A 23,747-nucleotide genomic window follows, 5' to 3' on the forward strand; every position below is an offset into this window, starting at 1 on the left:
TGAAACTTCTCTTATATTTCCTCAGTGAAACAGAAGGAATGTCTGATTTTCATTTAAATATTTATAAATAATTATAATATCTATCATTACATGTAGAATTAATAAAGCTAAATTTAAAAAGCTGTGCCTAGAAAAACATTTAAGTAATTAAATTGTTAACAAAGAAATCTCTGCAAAATTTGCTATAAATAAGCTAAATATTAGAGTTTAAAATAATTTAATTTTCAGGATTTTCATATTACAAATCATAATTTTATTAATTCATTATAATTTAATAAAATCAGATGTTTTTGTTTTATTTACCTTATCTGATATACAAAACCACAAGAAGACCCTTGTAAAACAGGCAAAATGTTGAGCTAATTGAATCAATATAAAGTAATATTCACCACAATTTCAAAACAATAGATAACAATTCAATAATAAATTAATTTAGAATCTGATTTATTCTCACCTTAGAGGATAAGACATAGAGATTAACTGCTATATTATACCATAAAGTTTTTCTGACTATAAAACTGGTTTTTAGCAACTTGCTTTATTTAATACAGAAAAAAATCACTAAAGAAATTATTTCAATAAGGAAAAAAGTAATATGATAGTCTTTCTCTAAGATAAATGCTATTTAAATAAAATATGTGGCAAAAGAAGTACAAACCAAAACATAATACATAAGGCATTATATACATCTTAGGGCATTCAAAAATCATCACATAAAATGAAGATTTTATTTAAACTCACTAAAGCTTCCAGACAATATTATAAGGTAATTGGAAAACTTTATCTATAAACTACAGAACTATATCTCAATAAAACCTACATTCTCCTACATAAGACTTTTATGTTTTGAAGAAATACCCTTGTGCCATTTTTATTTCTCCTTTCATATTCTCTCACCCTTTGAATGAAACTAAAAAGTGTTCAGGTGAGAAACAAAATTGTCATAACTGTTAGAAATCTGAAATATTTAATCCCAACAAACTTATCAATAAATTTATAGCCAATAACAATACATTACTATCCTTAATATTTATTATAAGTTCCATAAATGACTTATAATTATGTAAAAATGGAATATATATATGAATTTTCAGGGAAAAAGCACATGGAGCTTTCATCAGATTTGTCTATGTAAAAAAGTTTAAGACCCACTGCTACTAATGATTAATAGTATAAGAGAATTCCAATAAACAAAGAGATGATATCATAAGAGTAAGGATTATTTTTCCATCATGTTGGAACTCAAGGCATAAGGTATAAAAGACAGAGAAACAGTCATCCAGATAAAAAGGAGCATCAACTAAGAATTTTTCTTCATGTTTTCAGAGAAGAATGGGAAAATATTTCACCAGCAAAGACAAAATTATCTTAATTCCTGCTAAAACTGAAGATGTTGGAATTTCCAGCACCATCACGCTTCCACCATTTGTAGAAGCAGGGAGTTTTTCACATGAAAAGTTAAGGTGAACAAGTTCATTACTAGCCCTGCCCCCATTTATTAAGGCAATATGGAAAACTGGCAAAGTACAACACAATTTATCTATCAAACTCTTACATTTGGACTCTAAATAAAGACATGCTTTAAGTTCTTTCGGTTTCCAGCCAAGCTGAAAGGTAACTTTATTGATACATTTTTTTAAGATTCCCTTGTATCATTCCACAATTTAGCATTGTGTTTAGGAGATAGGGCTTTAAGCATAGCCTGGCTCGGGTTGACTCTGCCACTTACTGCCTGTGACCATAAGTACAATTCCTATTCTCTCTTAGGAGATTAGTTCCCGATCCATAAAATGGAGATAGGATAGGGACTAACTGCTACATTTGTGAGAAAATCAAATGTGAGAATGCAAGAGAACATACGGTACCAATAAAAATGGTACAAAGCCATTCCTGAATGATAAGCCTAAGACTTCAACTTCTTGTTTTTAATCCTTCATATTTAACAAACACTATATTGATTAGGCTGCCTTCTCAATAATACAGTAAATAAATGCATGTATATTTACAGTGCTCAAATTTAGCATATTGTAGACAATTAAAAGTTACTGTTGAAAAAGAATCACAACATTCCTGTGTTTAATTTAATCCTGGTCAGGGGAAAAAATGTTCTTACAGCATGACAGCAAAAACACAAGTCAACTCCTCATCAACTGAAGAAACAGCAATAAATTTAAATACTGAAGGAACAAGTAGTTGTGTAGTATTGAGAGTAAGTAACATATATACAAAATACACATACTGCCCACACATACTGGCAATAGAAGAGATTTTTCAATGGCAATTTTAATTCTAGGCTTGGGCTCTAGAACCTAACCATCCCCACACAATTGTAACTCCAATGCCCAGATTTGAATAATGATAAATTGCCAAATTTCATTTAAACTTTATTAACATATCTTTTTGCAAATTAAATTAATATACTCAATTTACAATCTCTTCTATAATTAAGAAGAAATTAAATATCATAAGTAATTGCCCTATTACTTTGAAGGCATTTTTGTTACTACCCTACACTCAGTGGAATGGTTGGAATATAGGCCAAACTAGAAAGAAGTGGGGATTGAATAGAAAGTAAAAAAGAAAAAGAAAGGCCCTATATTAAAAAAAAAATTGGCTAGAATGGAAAGGAAAGAGAGAGAGAGTGAGTGATCATAAGAGGGAAAGGAAGAAAAGAGCAAGAATATACCCTTCAAGGGAGTTAAGTCCTAACCATGTCAATAGTTAGGAGAACAGTAAAGTGGAGGAAAGGAAATGGATGACATACTCAGATAAGGGTATGATCAAACAACATGGAGGAGTTTGAAGAAGTCGGAACCATAATGAAGAAAGCCTAGAAAAGGGTTTAATTTTGAAGGTAATCTTTTATTTCTGATGTATTTTCATCATTTAGAACAGTCCTTAGCACAGAGCATGTTGTCAGTAAATATTTTTGAATGAATAAATAAATGAGACAGGAGTTAATGTTCCATAGAAATATGGAATAGGATAGGTTTCCATAGAAATATGTATAGATGAATTTTAAAGGACTTCATACTAAAGAAACTTATTTTTTATGTGAAGTGCAAGACAAGACTATCTGCAAAGAGTGAGGAATGAAGGAATGTTATACTGGGAGAGTGGGAGTTTAAGGACAAGGATGAAAGTTTGACTTGAGAATGGAGCTAATTATTACTCCCTGTCAAAGGTTCTCCAAATCTTCATGTACTCTGGGTGCTCAATTTCTTGTTAGATCTAAAAAAATATATAGTACTCATTCAGGATAACATAAATCACAAAAATTAACTTAATTCTACAATATTAATAATATATCAGGACAACTCTGCTAAAGATGATCTCAAGATATTTTTACATCCTCATGGTTAGAAGCTAGAGAAACTATTATTTTAAGACTAAGTAGACTTTCCCCTCTGTTTCTTTAGCGAAGAAGCTCTGAATCAATATTTCAGAGCAGATGGTAGTTTTTTTTTAGAAAATTACTTAAATGAATTTTGTATTACTTAAGTGAATTTTGTTTGATTATACAAGAGCAAATCAAAGATCATAATTTCCAACAGAGAAGTTCAAGACAACATGGCCCAAAGAGCTAAACTATTCTACATAATAATGGGAAAAGGCTATCTTTTTTTCATGGGCAAGATTCTATTTCTCTGGATTATATTTCCTTTATGAAAACCTTTCTTATATAAAAATGGGCCAAAAAATGTATGGTTTTGAATAATATGAGACCTGGGGAACAGTGATATAAAGGCTATAGTTTTATTTTATATTCTACGTATTATAATTCCCTTCTATAATTCCCAAACCTCCTACAAGTCTCTTAAAAGTTATAGCCTAGTGTTCAGCTATCCCTGTAGAACAATGAAGGAAGGACCTGTACCAGAAAAAGCAGCACCAAGGTGAAAGAAAACAGACTCAAGTTGGCAACCGGGCACCTCCAAAAGAGCAGAGCAGGGCTGTCTAAAGAAATTTATGACCGATTATGGAAAAAGACTGGATTTACAGCAGTTAAGCAGGATGAATCTCAAAGTAAAGTGTGCCCTTACAAGCTAGAGAAGTCTAGGGAAACTGATTTGCTAAGTGAATGAACTAGTAATGAATCAAGTGCAGAAAGAGCACCAAACTGCTCTTTGTAGATTGTGCCCTACAAGCAACAAAAGAAAAAATAGATAAATAAGACCTCCTCAAAATTAAACACTTTTGCACCTCAATGGACTTTGTCAAAAGGGTAAGAAGGCAGCCAATTCAATGGGAGAAAATATTTGGCAATCTCGTATCGAGTAAGGGTTTAATATCCATAATATATAAAGAGATCATACAACTCAACAATAAAAAGACAAAATACCTGATTTAAAAATTGGCAAAAGATAATTGCCCAAAGAAGAAATGTAAATGGTGAAGAAACACTTGAAAAAATATCCAGCATCACTAGCAATTAGGGAAATGCAAATCAAAATTACAAGGAGATATCATTTTACACCATACAGAATGGCCATTAATAAAAAGCCAGAAAACTGTAAGTGTTGGAGAGGATGTGGAGAGACAGGAACACTTACTCACTGTTGGTAGGAATGTAGAATGATAAAAGCCACTGTGGAGGACTCTTTGGCTGTTCCTAAAGAAGTTGAATATAAACTTGCCATGTGACCCAGCAATACCATTACTAGGTATATACCCAGAACTGAGAGCAGAGACATGAAAAGACATCTGCACACCGATGTTCATAGCAGGGTTATTCACAATTGCCAAGAGTTGGAAACAACTCAGGTGTCCATCAACTGATGAATGGATCAACAAACTATGGTATATACATCTGTGGAATAATATACAGCGGTAAGAAGAAATGAAGTGTGAAGCATATGACAACATGGATGAAACCTGGAAGACAGTATGTTGAGTGAAGCAAGTCAGATACAAAATGCACTATTATGAACTAAATATATTATGTAAACTCATGGGGTTAATTATTAGAATATAGGGCACCAGAAAATTGAATGAGGGTAGAGAATGAAAAGTCAGGGGTTAATCTGTGTAGAATTGGTAAATCTTTGGAAATGAATAAAAGTGGTGAAAGCACATCATAGTGTTTGTAATTAGCAGAGCTATGATATGGGTATGACAGTGGATGAAAGGAGAAGTCTAAGATCATGTATATGACTAGAAGGAAAGCTAAATAATATAACATGAGACTGTATAAGATAGTAAAACCCCAAGTGAAATATGAGTGTGTGATATTGCACATATGACTTTTTTTAATGAAATATTTTTGTCTTTTTTTTAAGATACATAGATCACACAAATGTTACATATATCCCACTCCCCACCCCTCCCACTCCTCCCACATCAACAACCTCTTACAAAATATAAATACAAATATAATAGAGAGAAGGAAACAAAAGCAGCTATGTATGTCAGGGGAAGCACAGAGATTGTGAGGTAATGAGTTTTGTTTTGTTTTTTAATTATTATTATTGGAATAATGAAAATGCTTTAAAAATGATTGAAATGATAAATGTACAAACTATGCGATTACACCAAATACCATTGATTGTACATTTTGGATGGATTTATGCTTTATTAGTATGTATCATTAAAATTGATTTGTTAGAAAAAAAGATGGTGCCCTAGTTCCAGTTTTGTCCCAGTAAGTTGTATGAAAAAAAAATTCATTACTGGTAACTCTGAGGGACTTAGGCTACCTCATCTGTAAGGTCCCTTCAAGCTCTAGTTTTCCAAGAGTTAATAAGACTTAATAAGTAAAATTCTGATGGTGTTTTATATCACTTCTTTACTTAAATTCCTCCAATAGGGCCCCACCACTTTCAGGATAAAGTCCAAAGTCCTTAATATGGTTCAAAACCCTTCACGATCTAATTCTTAATTATTTCTTCGGCCCCATTTCCAGTAGCTCCTTGTGCAAGCTCTAAGCATGATAGCAAATCAATCTTCCTCTCTCTGTATCTCTTCCTTATTTTCTTTTCATATAAATCTCTCCTTTCTTGAGCCTCTGAACCCATCCCCACTCTCCCACCTCTGATAACTTATGCTCACTCTTCCAGACTCAGTCACTTCTGGGAAGCTTTACTTGACCCTATCACACAGTAAGGTTATTGGATGCCTCTCCTTTAGTATATTTGGCAAATCCTTGTAATGGCTTGTATCACACTTTTCTAATTGTTTGCTTAGTAGCCCTTTCCCTTCATCAGACTACTTAAGTTAAACTTAAGGGTAAAGACCCCCGCTCTTCCTTTGCAAAGGAATAAAGGAATAAACAGTCCTTTCAATATCATTAGTATCTGGCACACGATATGTGCTCAATAAGTGTTTGCTGAACAGATTAACTTACGTTCTTCACTTCAACTAAGAAACCACTACTACTCTGACAAACACGATACAGCACTTCTTGCTTCTAATGTATCATGCCAATTATATTGGAATTAAGTGGGGTTTTTTTCTCTCCTAAATGGTATACCACCTCATCTCTTTCAAAACCAGCAAAATGCCTCCTTAGGAATTCTTTCTAAATTGAAGTCTCACAAAGTTCCTGCCATTTCATCCACCCTCCTCATTCTTCATTACTAAAAAAAAAAATCCTTAACATTCCCAACCCCCTAATTAGAGTTGCACATGTTAATGGATATGTGTATTACCTGAATTTCACAAATGGAATTTTTCTGTCTTTCTCTCCCTTAGATTTAAAATTCTCCACAGGAGTGACTATACATTTCTTTGTAATTCCCCATAGATGGCCTATGCCATAGAACCTGATATATGCTATTGTTTCTCAACAGCTGTAGCTGGCAGCCAAACAAAATAAATCTAAATAGTCATTTATTCAGTTTGATAATTCAATTCCTCCCCTGTAGCCCTGCTATACTGTATGCAAGTTATAAAATTATAACTTTGGAGTAATTCTAATCAAGTTTCTGAATGCCAGAAGTAAAAACTAAAAACATAATAGTGGAAATTTATGCTTGAAATATTTCATTATTTATTGTTGGATCATTTAAATTTTATTCACGGTTTTCATAATTATATTTTAATCTGTTTTGTCTGATAAAACATTTTCAACATAAATTTAAAATATACTTTTATATTTCCTACACTTTAAACCCTTCTTTAAATTTTCCCCCAAGGAAATTATCATTGTCTGCAAAGAATACTTCTAAAACACATAAAAATAGCATTGACTAAATCCACAGTACAGACTTAACAGCAGTTCATAAAACAAATTCCTACCACATTCAGCTATTATTTAAAGAAGGGATTGGCAACATTTTTGGTAAAAGAAAGATAGGGGCTGTGTTCTAAACTTTGTGTTATTTACAAAAAGAGGAGGCAGGCCAGAATTGGCTCACCGGCCTCAGTTTCCTGACCCCAGATATAAAATATTGTTATTTACTGCAATTATTACTTGCAGACTGAAAAAAACATGTCAATTTTTTCCCCCACAAAATAACACTGGAGAAACCTTGTTGGGAAGCTTTAATAAGATTATATGAATGTACAGCAAATATATATTTCTTTTTTTTTAAGTCATAGGATTTTTTTCTTAATTTATTTCTCTCCCCTTCCCCGACCACCCCCCTCCCCAGTTGTCTGCTCTCTGTTTCCATTCGCTATGTGTTCTTTTGTGTCTGCTTGTATTCTTTTGTCAGCGACACCCAGAATCTGGGTCTTGTTTTGTTGCGTCATCTTGCTGCATCAGCTCTCCATGTGTGCGGTGCACTTTTCTTCATTCTGGGCAGCTCTCCTTACAGGGCACACTCCTTGTGCGTGGGGCTCCCTTACACGGAAGACACCTCTGCGTGGCAGGACACTCCTCGCATGTATCAGCACTGCGCGTGGGCCAGCTCATCACAGGGGTCAGGAGGCCCTGGGTTTGAACCTTGGACCTCCCATGTGGTAGGCAGATGCCCTATTCATTGGGCCAAATCTGCTATATTTCTATAGTACAACTATATAGAAGAGTTAAAGATTTCTGATCAAAAGCAGAGACATTTCATATGAAATTAAAGTATCCAACATAGTGTAATCTCATTATAAACTGTCAGCTATGAATAAGGATAAAATTATTTGATCTGCAATATTACCAGACCCATATGCAATAAAGAGATACTTTATACAAATTTTACTTTATGATTACAATATTATGCTAAATGGTATGGTATGCTTTGACTTAGGGGTTCCATAAATACAAATACTCTCAGAGCTTCCTGAAATTTCATCTCATCAATTCAGTTTTCTAAATCTAAAAAGATAATATGACAATAATCACATAATTGTTAAGAGTATGCATAGATCCAGATTTCTCTAAGGGAATCATTTAGCACTTTGGACTGGTCAGACACGTAAGTACTGCAAGTCCTAACACATTCTTAGAAGAAAAAAACAGAACTACATTAATCTTCCATTTCATTAGTACTATAATTATTACTTTTACAAAAATGTAACTTCTAGTACAGTAGTAAGTTTTAGACATTTTTATTAAAAACCTTCACACAATTTCTAGACTTAATAGGAATAGTATTCCTTTTCTACCATCGAACTTTCTCTTTTTCTTAGACTGTTAATGAAAAATGGTTCTCCTATTAATTAACATTATTAGATGTACAATTTAAAATAATGAAATTGAATTCTGTTAGTCTCAGTAGATGAGAAACAAAAAAAAGCAAAAAATAAAAATTGCATCACAGCTGTATTAGCAGAAATTGGAGACTATCTCTATATTTTAAATTAGGATTTAGTGGGAAGCATTATAAACATCTTTATAAAGCATATTAATCCATCTTTCTATAATATACCATGGCTATTAAAGATCAATCTTACATTTTCATATCCAATAATTTAATATTTCTTTAAATAATATTATACATCTGAAAGTATGCCTGGTGATACTATTACTGTAGTAAAGGAATAAAGACAGCATGCCTGCTGATTTTCATAACCAGTAAGTTATCAAAATTTTCAATTAAAACATGAAAATCTTGCATTTAGGAAACTTAAAAAAAAATTACACTTATTTCTAAATGAAAGAATATTTATAGAAAAAATCAATCGATAGTATAATTAGAGAAAGGAAAGCAATTATACTGCAAGTAAAACAAGCAAGCAAATTGGTACTCTTAGTAGGATATCTAAATGCAGGAAATAATACCCTTAATAATTATGCAAAAGATATTAGGGAAGAATTTCATAAGATAGCTTTGTGTCAGATAACTTCATCTGATATTCAATTTTCTTGATTTCTGAAAACCACCTAAACTTAGAATATTTGGGAAGATGATTAATAAAAATTTTTCCATTGAAATTCTAATTATGTGATTTGTGTTTTATGGTTTGAGGGGTTGGATCAGGAAATGTTTCCATCCATTTACATAAACTAAGTCACTTCAGAGTCTTTTAAGATAATTAAAATACATGCATTTTAAATATGTTAGCCTTTCCAGAGAAATATTACTATTAATCCACATAATTTCTTACCATTCAGATTGAAAGCAATCAAGAGTTCTGGTCATTCCCATTTTGATCAGGAAATTACAGAGAAAGTCTTCTACTACTTCAGGCACTGCATACTTTGAAGGAAGAACTGTTTTCTGCTCCTGAAAGTTCAATGTGCATTATTTCTTTTGAGAACACCAAAGCTTTGATTAATGACAGACACAGGCCTTTCATTCATTCATTCATTCACTCATTTTTCCAACAAGTTTTGTTGAGTAACATATGACAGGGACTATTTTAATCACAGGGGATAAAGTAGTGAAGAAAACAGACAAATCTCTTTCCTCATAAAGCTTGACTCCTCACAAAGTCAAGTGAGTCAAAGCTTGACTCCTCACAAAGTCGAGTGAATGGAGACAGAAAATGGACAACAAAATGAAAAATACATAATATGGCAGATGGTACTAAGTGTCTGGGGGAAAATAATGCAGAGGATGAAAGATAGGGAGAGCCAGGAATAAGACAGATATGTGTGTGGAGCTAGGTTACTTTTTATGAAAAGTGTAAAGAAAGACCTTATTGATAAAGTGGTCTCTGGGCACAAATTTAAATGAAGAGGCAGAGTAAATCAATAATGTTCCAGGTATAAGCATCAACATGTACAAAGACCCTGAAGCAAGAGTGTGATTAGATGGTTTAAAGGACAAGGAGGAGGCCAGCTTGTGCTTTGGTTAACATATACCAAAAGAATGGGGGGAAAGAATGGATCTTTTAATTTTTTTAAATTATGATCATATAAGAAATGCAACAATTTTGGCACCTTGATTTTTAGAAACAATATGGAAGAAATAATGTGCAATGGAGGGGGCTGGCACTACTCTTCATAATAAAAATAAATAAATCTCTCAATTAGATCAGGGATCAGCTGTTTTTACAAATAAAGTTCATTGGAAAACAGTCATGATTATTTCTTTATATATTGTCAACGGCTGCTTTTGAACCACATGGCAGAATTGAATAGCTATGATATAGACCTTATGACCCATAAGGCCTGAAGTATTTATTATATGGCCCTCTACAGATCAAGTTTGCCTACCCTTAAACTAGAAAAAAAATGGGGATCTTCTAGCAAGTGAGATCTGAACTTAGGGCCCATGCAGGCTCAGAGCCTTGTGGAGAGAGGATCAAAGACAAGGTTAAAAGCTAGACAGAAACCATATCATGGAGGCAAAACCAGAGGAAGGGTAGAGATACTGTAGATTTAAGCACAGGAGTGATAAATTCAAATTTGCATTTTAGAAACATTTTTTAGGTGGGAGTAGATGGAAGCATAGTACCAGCAGCATGCAGCAACTCAGATGAGAAAAGACAGAAGGTACAAATAACACTTAAATGAGAGAGAAATATGAGGAGAAGGATATGTACGTTGTTGAGGACATAAAAACTGACAGGACTTAAGAACTAATTGAATGAAGAATTGTAAAGAAGTACACATATCAATATTAACTATCTTGATGTTCTCTGAACTGTTTCAAAGCATGAGTTCAGCGAGTTCCTTGACTATTAAAAGATAAAAAAGCGTAAAATATATAAACATTAAAAAATCAAAAAAAAAAAAAAGAAACATAACAATCCTAATGATATTAAAACACAAACTGTATTTTATTTGGGATTTCATTTCATCAACACCTTAATTCATATTAAGTCAAATATACTGGCTTGGAGAATCTATAGGCGAGGCTTTGAGTACAAGCATCCTGGTTCTTTAACTGAAATTAAGTACATACATCAAGAGAATGAGGACTCAGTAATGACTAACATATTGTTGTGACTTAGTCATTGAACCTATCAGAATAATGAAAAATATTTTATATACTAAATTCATTGACATCATGATGTGTAAGATTTAAAACAATGATACTGATTCCTTAGCAGGTCAAGGTCTAAAAAATGAGAACACAAATTCACTGCCCAGACTACTTTTTTGGTTAAACCAACATAATTCTTAGCAAGAAAAATGTTTGATATCCATAACCAGTATATTAAAAAATACCTTAGAACACAATTCTGTAAAAAGGTATATAAGCGACTGTCAACTTTATGGCCTTGGAATACTTTTATATTCTTAAAAATTATGGAGGACTCCAGATTATGTGGGGTATATTGATCCACAATTGCCATATTAGAAATTAAATTTTAAAGTATTTATTTATTTTAAGTAACTATAATGAAACCTTTAAATGTTAACATAGATTAGTATATTTTTATAAAAAATAACTATATTTTCTAAAATAGAAATAATTTAGTGACAAAAGTGGCACTGTTACACATTTTTGTAAATCTCCTTAATGTCTAGAAAGAGACAGCTGGATCCCCACATTTGCTTCTTCATTTAATCTGTTGTGATATGTTGTTTTGGTTGAAGTATATGAAAAAATCCAACATCAGTCAGATATGTAGTTGGAAATTGGAGGACCTCACTAATACCCTGAAAGGGTCTTTGGGACCCCAGAGAACCTCTAACAACACATTGAAAACTGCTGATAAATACACTAAATGATATTTTAGTTTGGCTCAGTCATCAAGGAGTCTTCTCCCAAAATACCTGAATATTCCAAAGAAATGCCCTATATTCTACTTAAATTATCTAAGGAAGAAGAGGATGAAAAGAAAGTATCAGGGAATATTTAAATGATATGGAAGCCTTTTTACTATTACATTTAAAGGACAAAATTCTGTTTTATAAAAATTAGGAGTCATTATGAATGATAGCAATTAAAACGACCCTTAAGATTTCACTCCCACAATTAACAAAACAGAAAATCAGGAACCAAAGGGGCTAAAGAATGACTGCATATATATATGCCAATAATACAGAAGGATAGTGGTTTAGAGGGGGAAACAGCTTGAATAGCTTGAATATAAGTAAAATTGACTTTTTCCATAAAATTACATAGTAATATCTCTAAGAATTATATATATGATCCTATCTCTCCATTCATTCAAATTTTTTTAAATGTTCAGTTTTAGGAAACTGACAGTATAACCAGACTACCCATTTGTAATGGATTAATAACACTTCCTATCTTTTCAATATTATTCTGAGAACCACTTACAATGGTTCATTTACTTTAAAGTAAATGAAACTACATTTACTTCAGAGTTCAGTACCATTCCACCTTTTAAAGAAATTGATAGTATACCAAATACACAATTTTACAAAAGTTTATAAGATAAAACTTGCAATCGAGTTTCAAATTTTTCATCTATTATATTATCAGGGTAATAAATTCCTCCTTTTGTTTTTTTTTTCAATTTTGAGTGGCCAGATATTTTGGGAAGAAGTTACTGGATATACAGGTTGAGGAAGACTACAAAAAATGGAAAAATTTACATAAAGCAGAATAAGGAATGAAGTCTATCATATTTTATCTTGCACTGAGGAATTTTCTTTCTACAAAAGAGTATCACAATTTCACATTTTATAAGAAAGTTTTCATCACTGAAAAAAAACTTCTTAATTAAGTTGGCATGAGACTATAAAGCACTTCTTAAATTATTTTGCTATAATCATTAAATTATTATCCATTTTAAATGAGTTTTCAATTTTACAGGACGGTCATCAATTTTTGTACTTTTAATTAGTGGCAATATAATCAGTAAGCATTCTCCCATTTTATTCCTTGTTGTTATTAATACATAGTCCTCACAAAGAAAAATCATAATATATTAAACATCCTCTTTAAATGGAATACTTTCAGAAAAGGAAAAACACAGAATGCCTCAAAAATAGATGTGGAATCTGTGTACCACACAAAATTCTACAGATGGGTGTCGAAAATCTTTGAACTGATGTCAGTGAGATTAAACAGGTAGAGTTCTAGAGAAGGCAGCACTTGCTGCAAAGTCATGCAAGAATGACATGATGTGGAGAGTGACAATTCAAAGAGAAAATATGACTACTTACCTAAGCTAAAGGCTTGATGATTAATAAATAAAAGTGAAAAGGACATGGCAGGTGATAGGGCTGCATTCAGAAAGTAAGGTAAAAGAGTTAACAAATTTTAAATAACTTACAAAAACTTCACATTGAAAGTATCTCTGCTAAACCAGAGGCTACAAATGTGCTCAAATTCTCACCAAAATATGAGTATCTGTAGCCTGGTCTTGGACAATTTGAATTGCTTTTGCCAGATCTTCTTCACCTTCTGGAATGCTAAAATTATCATCTGGGATCTAAATCACAGAGAAAGAAAAGGATAGGAAGAGTAAGCAGGAATATAAAAATACCATATTTCTTTTTTTTTTTATTTTTTTATTTTTATTTATTTAATTTCCCTCCCCTCCCCCGGTTGTCTGTTTGTTTGTTTTTTCTGTGTCTTTTTGTTGCATCTTGTTTCTTTGTCCACTTCTGTTGTCGTCAGCAGCACAGGAAGTGTGGGCGGCACCATTCTTCGGCAGGCTGCGCTCTCTTTCGCGCTGGGCGGTTCTCCTTACGGGTGCACTCCTTGCGCATGGGGCTCCCTTACGCGGGGGACACCCCTGTGTGGCATGGCACTCCTTTGCGCACATCAGCACTGCGCATGGGCCAGCTGCACACAGGTCAAGGAGGCCCGGGGTTTGAACCGCGGACCTCCCATGTGGTAGACGGACGCCCTAACCACTGGGCCAAAGTCCGTTTCCCATAAAATACCATATTTCATTTCAAAAGTCATTTTTCCTCACAGCAAATAAAAAGATAAAAGAAATGCATTTAATGTAAGATACCAAGTCATTCTGAAGCTCTGTGAAAAATGTATAACTAAACAGGCAGCTTTCTGATTTCCCTATAAACATTACTCCAATGTCACTTCTAATAAACTCAAGATTATCTTTATAGGCAACTGCTTTTATCTAAATGGACAAATGTATTCAAACAATTTTGCTGAAAAGAAAGTTAGACCATCTAAATGCTATAGTTTTCTTCCCCCATCCCAGGGATTCGCCACCATTACTTTTTCATAACTCCAAATCTCCAGTTTATAAAAACAAATTTCACTGTCTTAGAGTTAAGATCTTAGAAGAATACTGTCAATACTAATTATTGATATTATGATAGTTTATACTTATCACATGCTTCCCATGTGTCAATCACTGTTTTAAACACTTTACATTTATTAACTCATTCAGTAATTCATGTGATTCATATTAATATTACAGCCATTTTACCTGAAGTAATAAAAAGCCTACCCCCTCTATTTGTCCTTTCTCTTGCCCACCTATGCCACAAATTGGCAGGCTTTTTCTGTATAGCTTTGTTCACAGTTTTTAACATCTACAAGTGACTTCATCTTCCAAGATTCAGAAGTAATGATAGGTCTCACAGGAACAATGAATTAAAGGAGACAGGAACCACTAGACAGAAGTACAGTTAAGCTCAAAAGAAGCAAGGGATCTGAGCCCTAGCTGGGTAGTGAGAAAGTAGAAAATCCTGCCAAGAGCTGTCTGGATTATGTGAAATGCATGCTAGACATAGATGACAGTCTGTAGTATGGGTACACCAGGCAGGAAATCAGGAGCTGACTATGAAAAACAACTAACAGAAAAGCCAAAAGAGCCAGATATACTATCAATCTAAGTGTTTAAACAGAATTATCACATCTCACTCTTAACCACCTGACAATAGCTAAATACATGGAAAAATGAGCAACATTTAAGGAGAAAAAAAAATAAGTTTGCTTACATATTTAAGAAAATGAAATGGATATTTCATAAGAATGACTGCAATTATTATACTTTAGAGTATAAATACCTAAAAGGAACAAATTACCTCTTCATATTCATAGTCATCTTCAGATGCTTCAGTTATGGTGACCTCTGAATATCTTGTCAAGTGTTAATCTCAGAAAAAAATATGGAACAAAATTATTTTCTTTAAAATCAACCTGACATTAAAATAGAGTATTGGATCCTATTACCTCACCAAGAAGTTGGAAAATACATTTAATTTAAGCTCTTTTTAAAAGCTTTCCTTCCCCCTGCAGCCTACAAACCCAGGGCATGTTTTAAAACAAAATAATTTTAATTATTATTCTTAATTATTATTCTATAAATTCAAATCTATGAAAAGCTATACTTCTATCAGTCTGTCTGTCTGCCTGCATATTTACTAATAATTTTCAGCTGAGTTCTAAAAAGACTTTAGTCGGTTTAAAAAATTATACATAAGATAGCAAATTAGAAAGAGAGGAGAAAGTTATGACAAGAAAGTTATGACAGTAAATTTTTCAAATTTATCTTAAACCACACTGAATTTTCCGGAGTTCCTAAGGTCAATTATTCATAATGCAGCATGATATCTACATTTAGTTTAAAGTATTGTGAATGAACAAAACTAATAGCACAGAAATATTTAAATACAAGTGAATAGCAAATTTTACTGTTTCCTTAGGCTTCTCTAGGGAAACAGGACCGGATATACATATATATACATACATATATACATATATTTATCATAAGTATTATAAGATTTTTTATATGAATTAACCCAGTAGAGCAGGCTGCAAACTGGGAACTCCAACAAAGATATTCTATGAATTCCCCAGGAGAATATGCCTGTCTAAAGTAGAGATGGAAATTCTCCCTTGTGACTGCTGAAATCATCACTTCCCCTTTTAAGGCCTTCAACTGATTGAAAAAGACTTCTCTCATTGTTGAAGACAATCTCCTCAGTTGATTGTAGATGTAATCAGCCACAGATGTAATTAACTTACTGATGATTTAAATCCATGAAATATCTTCACAACATCAGGTCAGTGCTTGCTTGAACAAAAAACTGGACACCGTAACCTAGCCAAGCTGTCACATGAACTTAGCCATCACAAATATTTCCACAAAATATTTTAAAATAAATCTCTACTTTTTTTCTTGTATATCTCAATTTTAAAATTAAATTATCTTTATAGAGGGAGTAGATGTGGAGCAAGCAGTTGAGCGCCTGCTTCCCATAGTGGAGGGCCTGGGTTAGGCTCTTAGTGCCTCCTAAAAACAAAAAACAACAAGCAAAACAAAATGAAAAACCAACTGAGAGGAGTTGATGTGGCTCAGTGGTTGCGCACCGGCTTCCCACATACAAGATTCCAGGTTCAATCCCCCTCCCTATCATAAAAAAATGTATATATATATATATCTTTATAGAAAATACAAACTAAACTTTAGACAAAAGTAAATTATCCAGAATCATAATTCAGTATTTCCTAAATGCTCAAGAAATAAATATCAAACTAACAATAAAATGATTATAAGAAAAATAATTCTAAGAGCACTGCTTCAAGGCTTTCAAAAACTACAAATTCCTCTGATTACATATGAAAACTTCAAGATAACATTTTACATTAAAAGAAATAACAATGCATACCAGTAATGCTATTTTGTTGATCGGTCACTCACTTTTTCCAATTTTACTGACATGGTTATACCAAGTTTAAAAGGTATGAAATTGAGCACTTTAAAGGACATTAATGGCTATGCAAATCAAAGATGAAATTACCTTATTTTGCATTTTGCTCCTGGTTATAAAAATTATCTGTGTTATTTTGTCTTCCAAGAGTTAGCTCAAAGTATCTATACAGGCATAAGGAGAGACACACAGACCAATGGAATCGAATTGAAAGTTCTGATATAGAACCTCATATATATAGCCATATAATATTCGATAAAGCCACCAAACCCTCTCAACTGAGAGAGAATGGCCTATTCAACAAATGGTGCCTGGAGAACTGGATAGCCATATGTAGAAGAATGAAAGAGGATTACGATCTCACACCTTATACAAAGATCAACTCAAGATGGATCAAAGACCTAAATATAAAAGCCAAGACCATAAAGACCTTGGAAAGCAGTGTAGGGAAACATCTACAGGATCTTGTAATAGGAAATGGATTCATGAATATCACACCAAAAGCACGAGCAGCAAAAGAACTAATAGATAAATGGGACTTCCTCAAAATTAAAGCCTTCTGCACCTCAAAGGAGTTTGTCAAGAAAGTAAAAAGGGAACCCACACAATGGGAGAAAATATTTGGCAACCATATATCTGATAAGAGACTTATAACTTGCATATATAAAGAACTCATATATCCTGAAAATAAAAAGATAAACAACCCATTTAAAAAATGGGAAAAAGATTTAAACAGACAATTCTCCATAGAAGAAATACAAATGGCTAAAAAGCACATGAAAAAAAATGCTCCAAATCTCTAGCTATCAGGGAAATGCAAATCAAAACTACAATGAGATACCATCTTACTCCCATAAGATTGGCAGCTACGAAAAAAACAGAAGAATACAAATGCTGGAGAGGATGTGAAGAAAGGGGAACACTCATCCACTGTTGGTGGGAATGCAAAAGGACAGTTTGGCGGTTTCTCAAAAAACTAACCATAGATTTGCCATATGACCCAGCAATACCACTGCTGGGTATATACCCAGCAGAACTGAAAACAAGGACACAAACCGATATATGTACACCAATGTTCATAGCAGCATTGTTCACTATCGCCAAAAGTTGGAATCAACCCAAATGCCCATCAACAGATGAGTGGATCAATAAAATGTGGTATATACATACAATGGAATACTACTCGGCTGTAAGAACAAATACACTACAAACACACGTGATAACATGGATGAATCTTGAGAACCTTATGTTGAGTGAAGCAACCCAGGCATTGAAGGACAAATACTACATGACCTCAATGATATTAAATAAGCAAGCTGCCTCAGAGAGCTAGAGACTGGAAGATAAGCTTACAGGAAATTGGGGGGTGGAGGAAGGATGTGAGCCGACGTCTGCAGGGGTGGAATCTATGATGAGCTGGCGGTAAGTATGAGCACAAAAAAGAGATAAAATGGGGGCAAGGGGTTGCCTTTGGGTGGGGTTTTGTGCGTTTGATGGGGGCTGGGGATGGGCAGATGGGTAATCTTGCCCAAAAATTGGGGGAGGGAGGGGCAACATACGAACATAGGAGAGTGTCAGGTGTTGGTCGAGAGTAAAATGCTGAGAAAATCGTATCAAAATATAATTAGGAGGGTTACCTGTTTAGGATGCTTGGAGGGGATGGTCTGATGCAGGATGGACTCCTGGGAAATGTCTGAATGCTCATTTTGCCAAAGTGGGTTGTACCATTGGATAGAGACCCAAGTACTGAGAGTGGGGGTGGACCCACATCCTGGGGAGGACTAAAGCCATCAAATGGAGGGAACTGTATCTCTCGAGAGAAAGGGTGGTTCCCAGGGCATTAGGGCAATTGAGCAAGTTAGGCCCTGAACACTGTTGCAAGTATCTCTGGACGTGGCTTCTTAGGAAATGGAGGTTGGCTGTCACTGTGGGCCCCAAGGGGAGGGGAAAATGGATGTTGAATGGATGGAACCAAGGTAAATGTGGGGTAAGAGAGGAGTTTCGTGAGAGTACACAAGGATGGATATAAAACATGTAATATTACACCATAAACATATAGGGGATGACAGACTAATAATGTAAACCATAATGTAAAACACAGGATAACTAAAAATTTAGAAAACTGTATATCCTAAAGTATGGACCACAATGTAAGCACAGATGTCACCTTGTTTGAAAGCTATTGTCTCAGAGTCTGTACATCAGTTTCAGTAAATATGATATGAATAAGTTATAAGATTATCGCTGTGGAAGGGAAAAGGTTTTATGGTGGATGTGTGGGAGTACTGTATATTGTATATATGAATTACTGTGATCTAGGGCTCTTGTGAAGAGAAGCTCAATAATTAGGAAAAAAGAAAAGAAAAAAAATAGGATGTAGAATTTTTCCAAATCAATACGTATTCTGTATCTAACCTTTAAACCCATCGCTATATTCCATTTTACTAGTAAGGGATCCTGACATTATATTGGGCTTTACTTTTCAGAAAGTTTTGGATCACAGAGTGGTTCAACAATGGCAGCAGAGGAATACTGGTATGGAATGTTATTGACAGGCGATATATGGTTGACAGGGAGCTATACAGGGCATACGTCCAGGGTGCATGGAATGTTTGGATATACTCATAGTGGCAACAATTAAAAACTACAGCTGGAGGGGTACTGGGTTCCTGGCCGGGGGTGCTCTGTTGTGGTCCCTAGGGGAGCAGCAGCAGTCCCCCAAGTGCAACGGTAAGGACCAGGAAGGAATAAGGGTCCAACAGTGAGCCCCTGATACTAATGACTATGCTTGTGAGCCTATATGCCTGAAATAAGAACAAGGCCTAGAGCAGCACTGTGCCTAGGAGTTTCCTCCTGACAGCCTTCATGTTACTCAAATGTGGCCAGTCTCAAAGCCAAACTCAGCATGTAAATGCAATGCCTTCCCCCCAGCGTGGGACATGACACCCGGGGATGAGCCTCCCTGGCACCAAGGGATCACTACCAACTACCAACTGATGATGCAACTAGAAAATGACCTTGAATTAAAGGTTCAACGCGGACCAGCAGAATATCCCTGTCTACATGTAATAACAGGAGTTAAAAATGCTGTTTGACCTAAATTAAGGGGGAAATGGAAAGGACAAATGAGTTTATATGGCTATGAGTCTCTACAAAAGAGTCTGGAGGATGTCAGAAGGATTGCCCTTATGCACACCTGAGCAGAGTCTCAGAGACAGATAAAGTAGATACAACGCCAGGTATTGGTCCTTTTGAGGGCTAAAGAGACCCACGGGTTCTAGGGTCATGGCAGATGGGGTTCACTGCCATGTCAGTTGGCCCTTCTTTGGAGCTGGTGTTTCTGCTTGATGGAGCTGGACACAGATGGGATCTCTTTTCACAAGGCTTTCATGCTACTTTACTGGAATTGTAGTTGGTGCTGGGGTTTAAGATATATCTAGGGGATTTGAATCTCTGGACTGACAATATGATAGCCAGGCCCTGAGCCTTAACAGACTTCAACTCCTACACTCTGATTTATTGGACTTACCCCACTCAGCTAACATGGAGTTGAAGAATGTCAACCACCACACCATGGAGCCTAGAGTGCCTACAACTGAAAGCAGGAGGATTGCATCCAGTATCCATGTGGAATCTAAGCCTTCTCTTGACATAGAGTTGCAATGGACACAACCAATCCAAGGTCCACAGAGAAAATGTGGCATTGGTGTGGGAAAAGTGGCCATGGTGGCTGATAGGTACGGGGAATGGGAGGAAGAGATGAGATGTGGAGGCGTTTTCGGGACTTGGAGTTGTCCTGGGTGGTGCTTCAGGGACAATTACCGGACATTGTAGATCCTCCCAGGGCCCACTGGATGGAACGTGGGAGAATATGGGCTATGATGTGGACCACTGACCATGAGGTGCAGCGATGCCCAGAGATATACTTACCAAATGCAATGGATATGTCATGATGATGGAAGTGAGTGTTTCTGGAGGGGGGAGTGGTGGGGTGGGGGTGGTGGGGTTGAATGGGACCTCATTTTTTTAATGTAATATTTTCACAAAATGAATAAAATTTTTTAAAAAAAGTATCTATAACAACATGTTTTCTATAATAATAACAGATAATACCTAACATAGTGTTAAATTGGAGATAGGCACTGTTCTAGGTATTTTACTGGTATTCACTCATTTCATCCTCACCCTGTCTATGACGCTAGAACTATTATGATCCTCCTTTTATAGATTCAGAACCAGTGCCATAAGTTCACACAGTTAATACATAACAGAACTGGGAATTAGCCTCAGAAGTTCTGGCTCAACTTGCTATACTGCCTCTCTTTGAATCATTCTATATGGATGTCCCATGCTATTTTATACCTGAACAGTTTGTTGGTGCTCTTCCACAGTTTCGCAGTGTTCTAAACCTCTGAAAAATAGGTGGTAGTTTCCTCATTACTCAGTCCCATCCTAAGTAAACATTCGTAACTATTTGCCTTATCCCTATTACTTACAGGAAAGACAAAAGCCTAATTCAATTATGACTGCTCCTAAGGTACCAGTAACTTGTCAAAAGACCAGTAATTTATTCTCAAAGGAGAATGTCTCTCCCAATAATATGCTGAAAATAATTCAGGCTCAAAAATAACTAGTAAAAAGTATATTAAACAACAATAACAAAAAGGTAAAGCTACACACCCATAGTCTTTCCTATAATCTTGAATTCATCCATATTGTGTACAACAAGGAGTGCAGTATTTACCTGTATTAGTTATCTAATCCTGTGGAATAGTTTTCCACTATTTGTCTCACTTTCTTTTAATCCCTCACTGGTAGCATCCTTAAAGGCCACCACATTTCCATTGACAATCTGTTCAAGATATTATAGCTTTCACTAACTCCCTCCTTAAAAGTATTTTCAGCTTCTACACAACGTCCTGGTCCAAGGCCACTCCCATACCTTAGAGTGTGTTGTTACGGTAGAGACCTACTATCAGATTCCAAAATCTATATTTGTTATGTATTCCTATATAAGAAACATTTATTATCTTTACAGTTTCTGTGGGTCAGGAATTCAGTAGCAGTTGAGTTAATGATTCTGGCTTGTGGTGTCTCCTGAGGTCTCAGTCAAGATGGCAGCCAAGATTGCATTCATCTGAAGTCTTAGCTAAGGTAGCAGGATCCACTTGCTGGTTGTTGCTGGAGGCCTCAGTTCCATCCCTTGTCGGCCCATCCACAGGCTGCTTGAGCATGTTCAAAACCTGGTGGCTAGGTTCCCACAGAGTAAGAAACCCAAGAGAACAAGGTGGTAGCCACAATATCTTTTCTAACCAATCCTCAGAATTCATCTATCATCATTTCACAATATCCTATTGTTTACAGAAGTCAAGCCTATCCAGTGTGTGAGAGCAGGAACACCCCACCTATACAAGAGTATGAATACGAGGAAATGGGGATCACTGGAGGATATTTTAGAAGCTGGCTATCATAACTCCTCATAGAGTTTCATGAATATTAAAAAAATTAATATAGAGAATTTTAAAATAGTGCCTGGCTTATAGTAAATGTTATGCAAGTGTTTGTTACTACTATTTTCCTTGCTCTGGATAGAGATGAGTATCTGGAAAAGTCTCATAAATCCCCCATGTTCCAGTTTCCTCAAATGCTAAGACCAATGGATAAATAAAAGGCATTCTAAATCTTCCTCTATTCTAGATTTATATTTTTCTCTGACACATTTTATATAATAAGATTTCCTAAGGCTCAACTAGAAAAACTGAGCCTCTTTTCTACAGAAAGGCATACTCTAAGAGACAGCTACTAGAAACTGATTCTGTAATCAGCCATTGGTCTTCAAGTCTCAGAAAAACAATGCTTATAGTATAATAAATTTCAGTGAGAAAGAAATATTCTGAAATCATCTGGACAGACTTTAAAATTGTAAATAAGCCAACTCCTGACAAGATTATTGTGAGGAAGAGACATCAAAGAATGGATTGTTAAACACAGCAATACGTAGAGAAAAAAGTGATTTGCCCTCAAAGCATAGCAAATATCAAATAACACTTGTATACTCTTACCCAGATAATATGATAGGCAACTGTGTTTAGTTGTTAACAATATATTCTGTTTCTTAAAGCCAAAAGAAGAGAGGGAGAAAAATAACTACCATTTTATAAAACTTAAAAAGTTTTTTCTCATGAACCATAATAATATCCTCTCTCACAACAACCCTGTGAGATTAAATGGCGCAGATACATAGAATCTCTATGTTGAAAATGAAGAAACTGAATCAGAAAGAGTAAGACTTTGCCCAAGATCACACAGCTATGAGTGACAGAAACAAGCTTCTTGACTATCAACACCATAAATTTTCTACTACTCCATACTATTTATACAGTAACATAAGAATATGCAATTATTACCCACTATATAGATGAACTCTTACCTATTTGTTTTCCACACTTTCCACCAGACCCTAGAAGGAGACAAAGAAAAGAGCTAGGGGGTTACAGATCCAAAGATTAAATTGATCAAGGGCAAGAGATTAGTAAGACAAAAGGTCAGGAACAGGAGAAAATGCCCCAAATAGGAACAGATAACCCCCTTGATTGATGTTTAAGTTCACGTAATATAATTTGTGCAAAAAATCTTCCCAGAGGCAAGTCAGTTTAAATGTGATGCTTCAGTATTATTGAAACATGCCTTGGCATGTACATTTGTATGCATCTGTCTATCTGGCTGGCTAACTCTTAACACATGAACAAATATACAAATGAATCCCAAAATTATTTTGTATCAGTTAACAAAAAGGCATGTAGAAAAAATATATAAAAATAAATGAATATGGAAATAAATTGGAGAGAGGGAAATAGTAGAAATAAGATGA

General features: G+C 34.8%; 1 protein-coding gene across 2 annotated transcripts in view; it reads right to left on the bottom strand.

The window, feature by feature from the left end:
- The window catches only part of SPAG16 (sperm associated antigen 16), a 1,223,101-nt gene that overhangs the window by 1,182,815 nt on the left and 16,539 nt on the right, over positions 1–23,747 (bottom strand). For both annotated transcript variants that reach the window (XM_071216139.1, XM_004483160.3), the window contains exons 2-4: positions 15,248–15,294; positions 13,579–13,674; positions 9,481–9,599 (exon numbers count right to left, since the gene is read on the bottom strand). In XM_071216139.1, the coding sequence (XP_071072240.1) occupies positions 9,481–9,599; positions 13,579–13,674; positions 15,248–15,294 (262 nt within the window). The remainder of the gene's footprint in view (positions 1–9,480; positions 9,600–13,578; positions 13,675–15,247; positions 15,295–23,747) is intronic.

Source organism: Dasypus novemcinctus, chromosome 7 (genome assembly GCF_030445035.2).
Source record: "Dasypus novemcinctus isolate mDasNov1 chromosome 7, mDasNov1.1.hap2, whole genome shotgun sequence".
Classification (NCBI taxonomy): domain Eukaryota; kingdom Metazoa; phylum Chordata; class Mammalia; order Cingulata; family Dasypodidae; genus Dasypus; species Dasypus novemcinctus.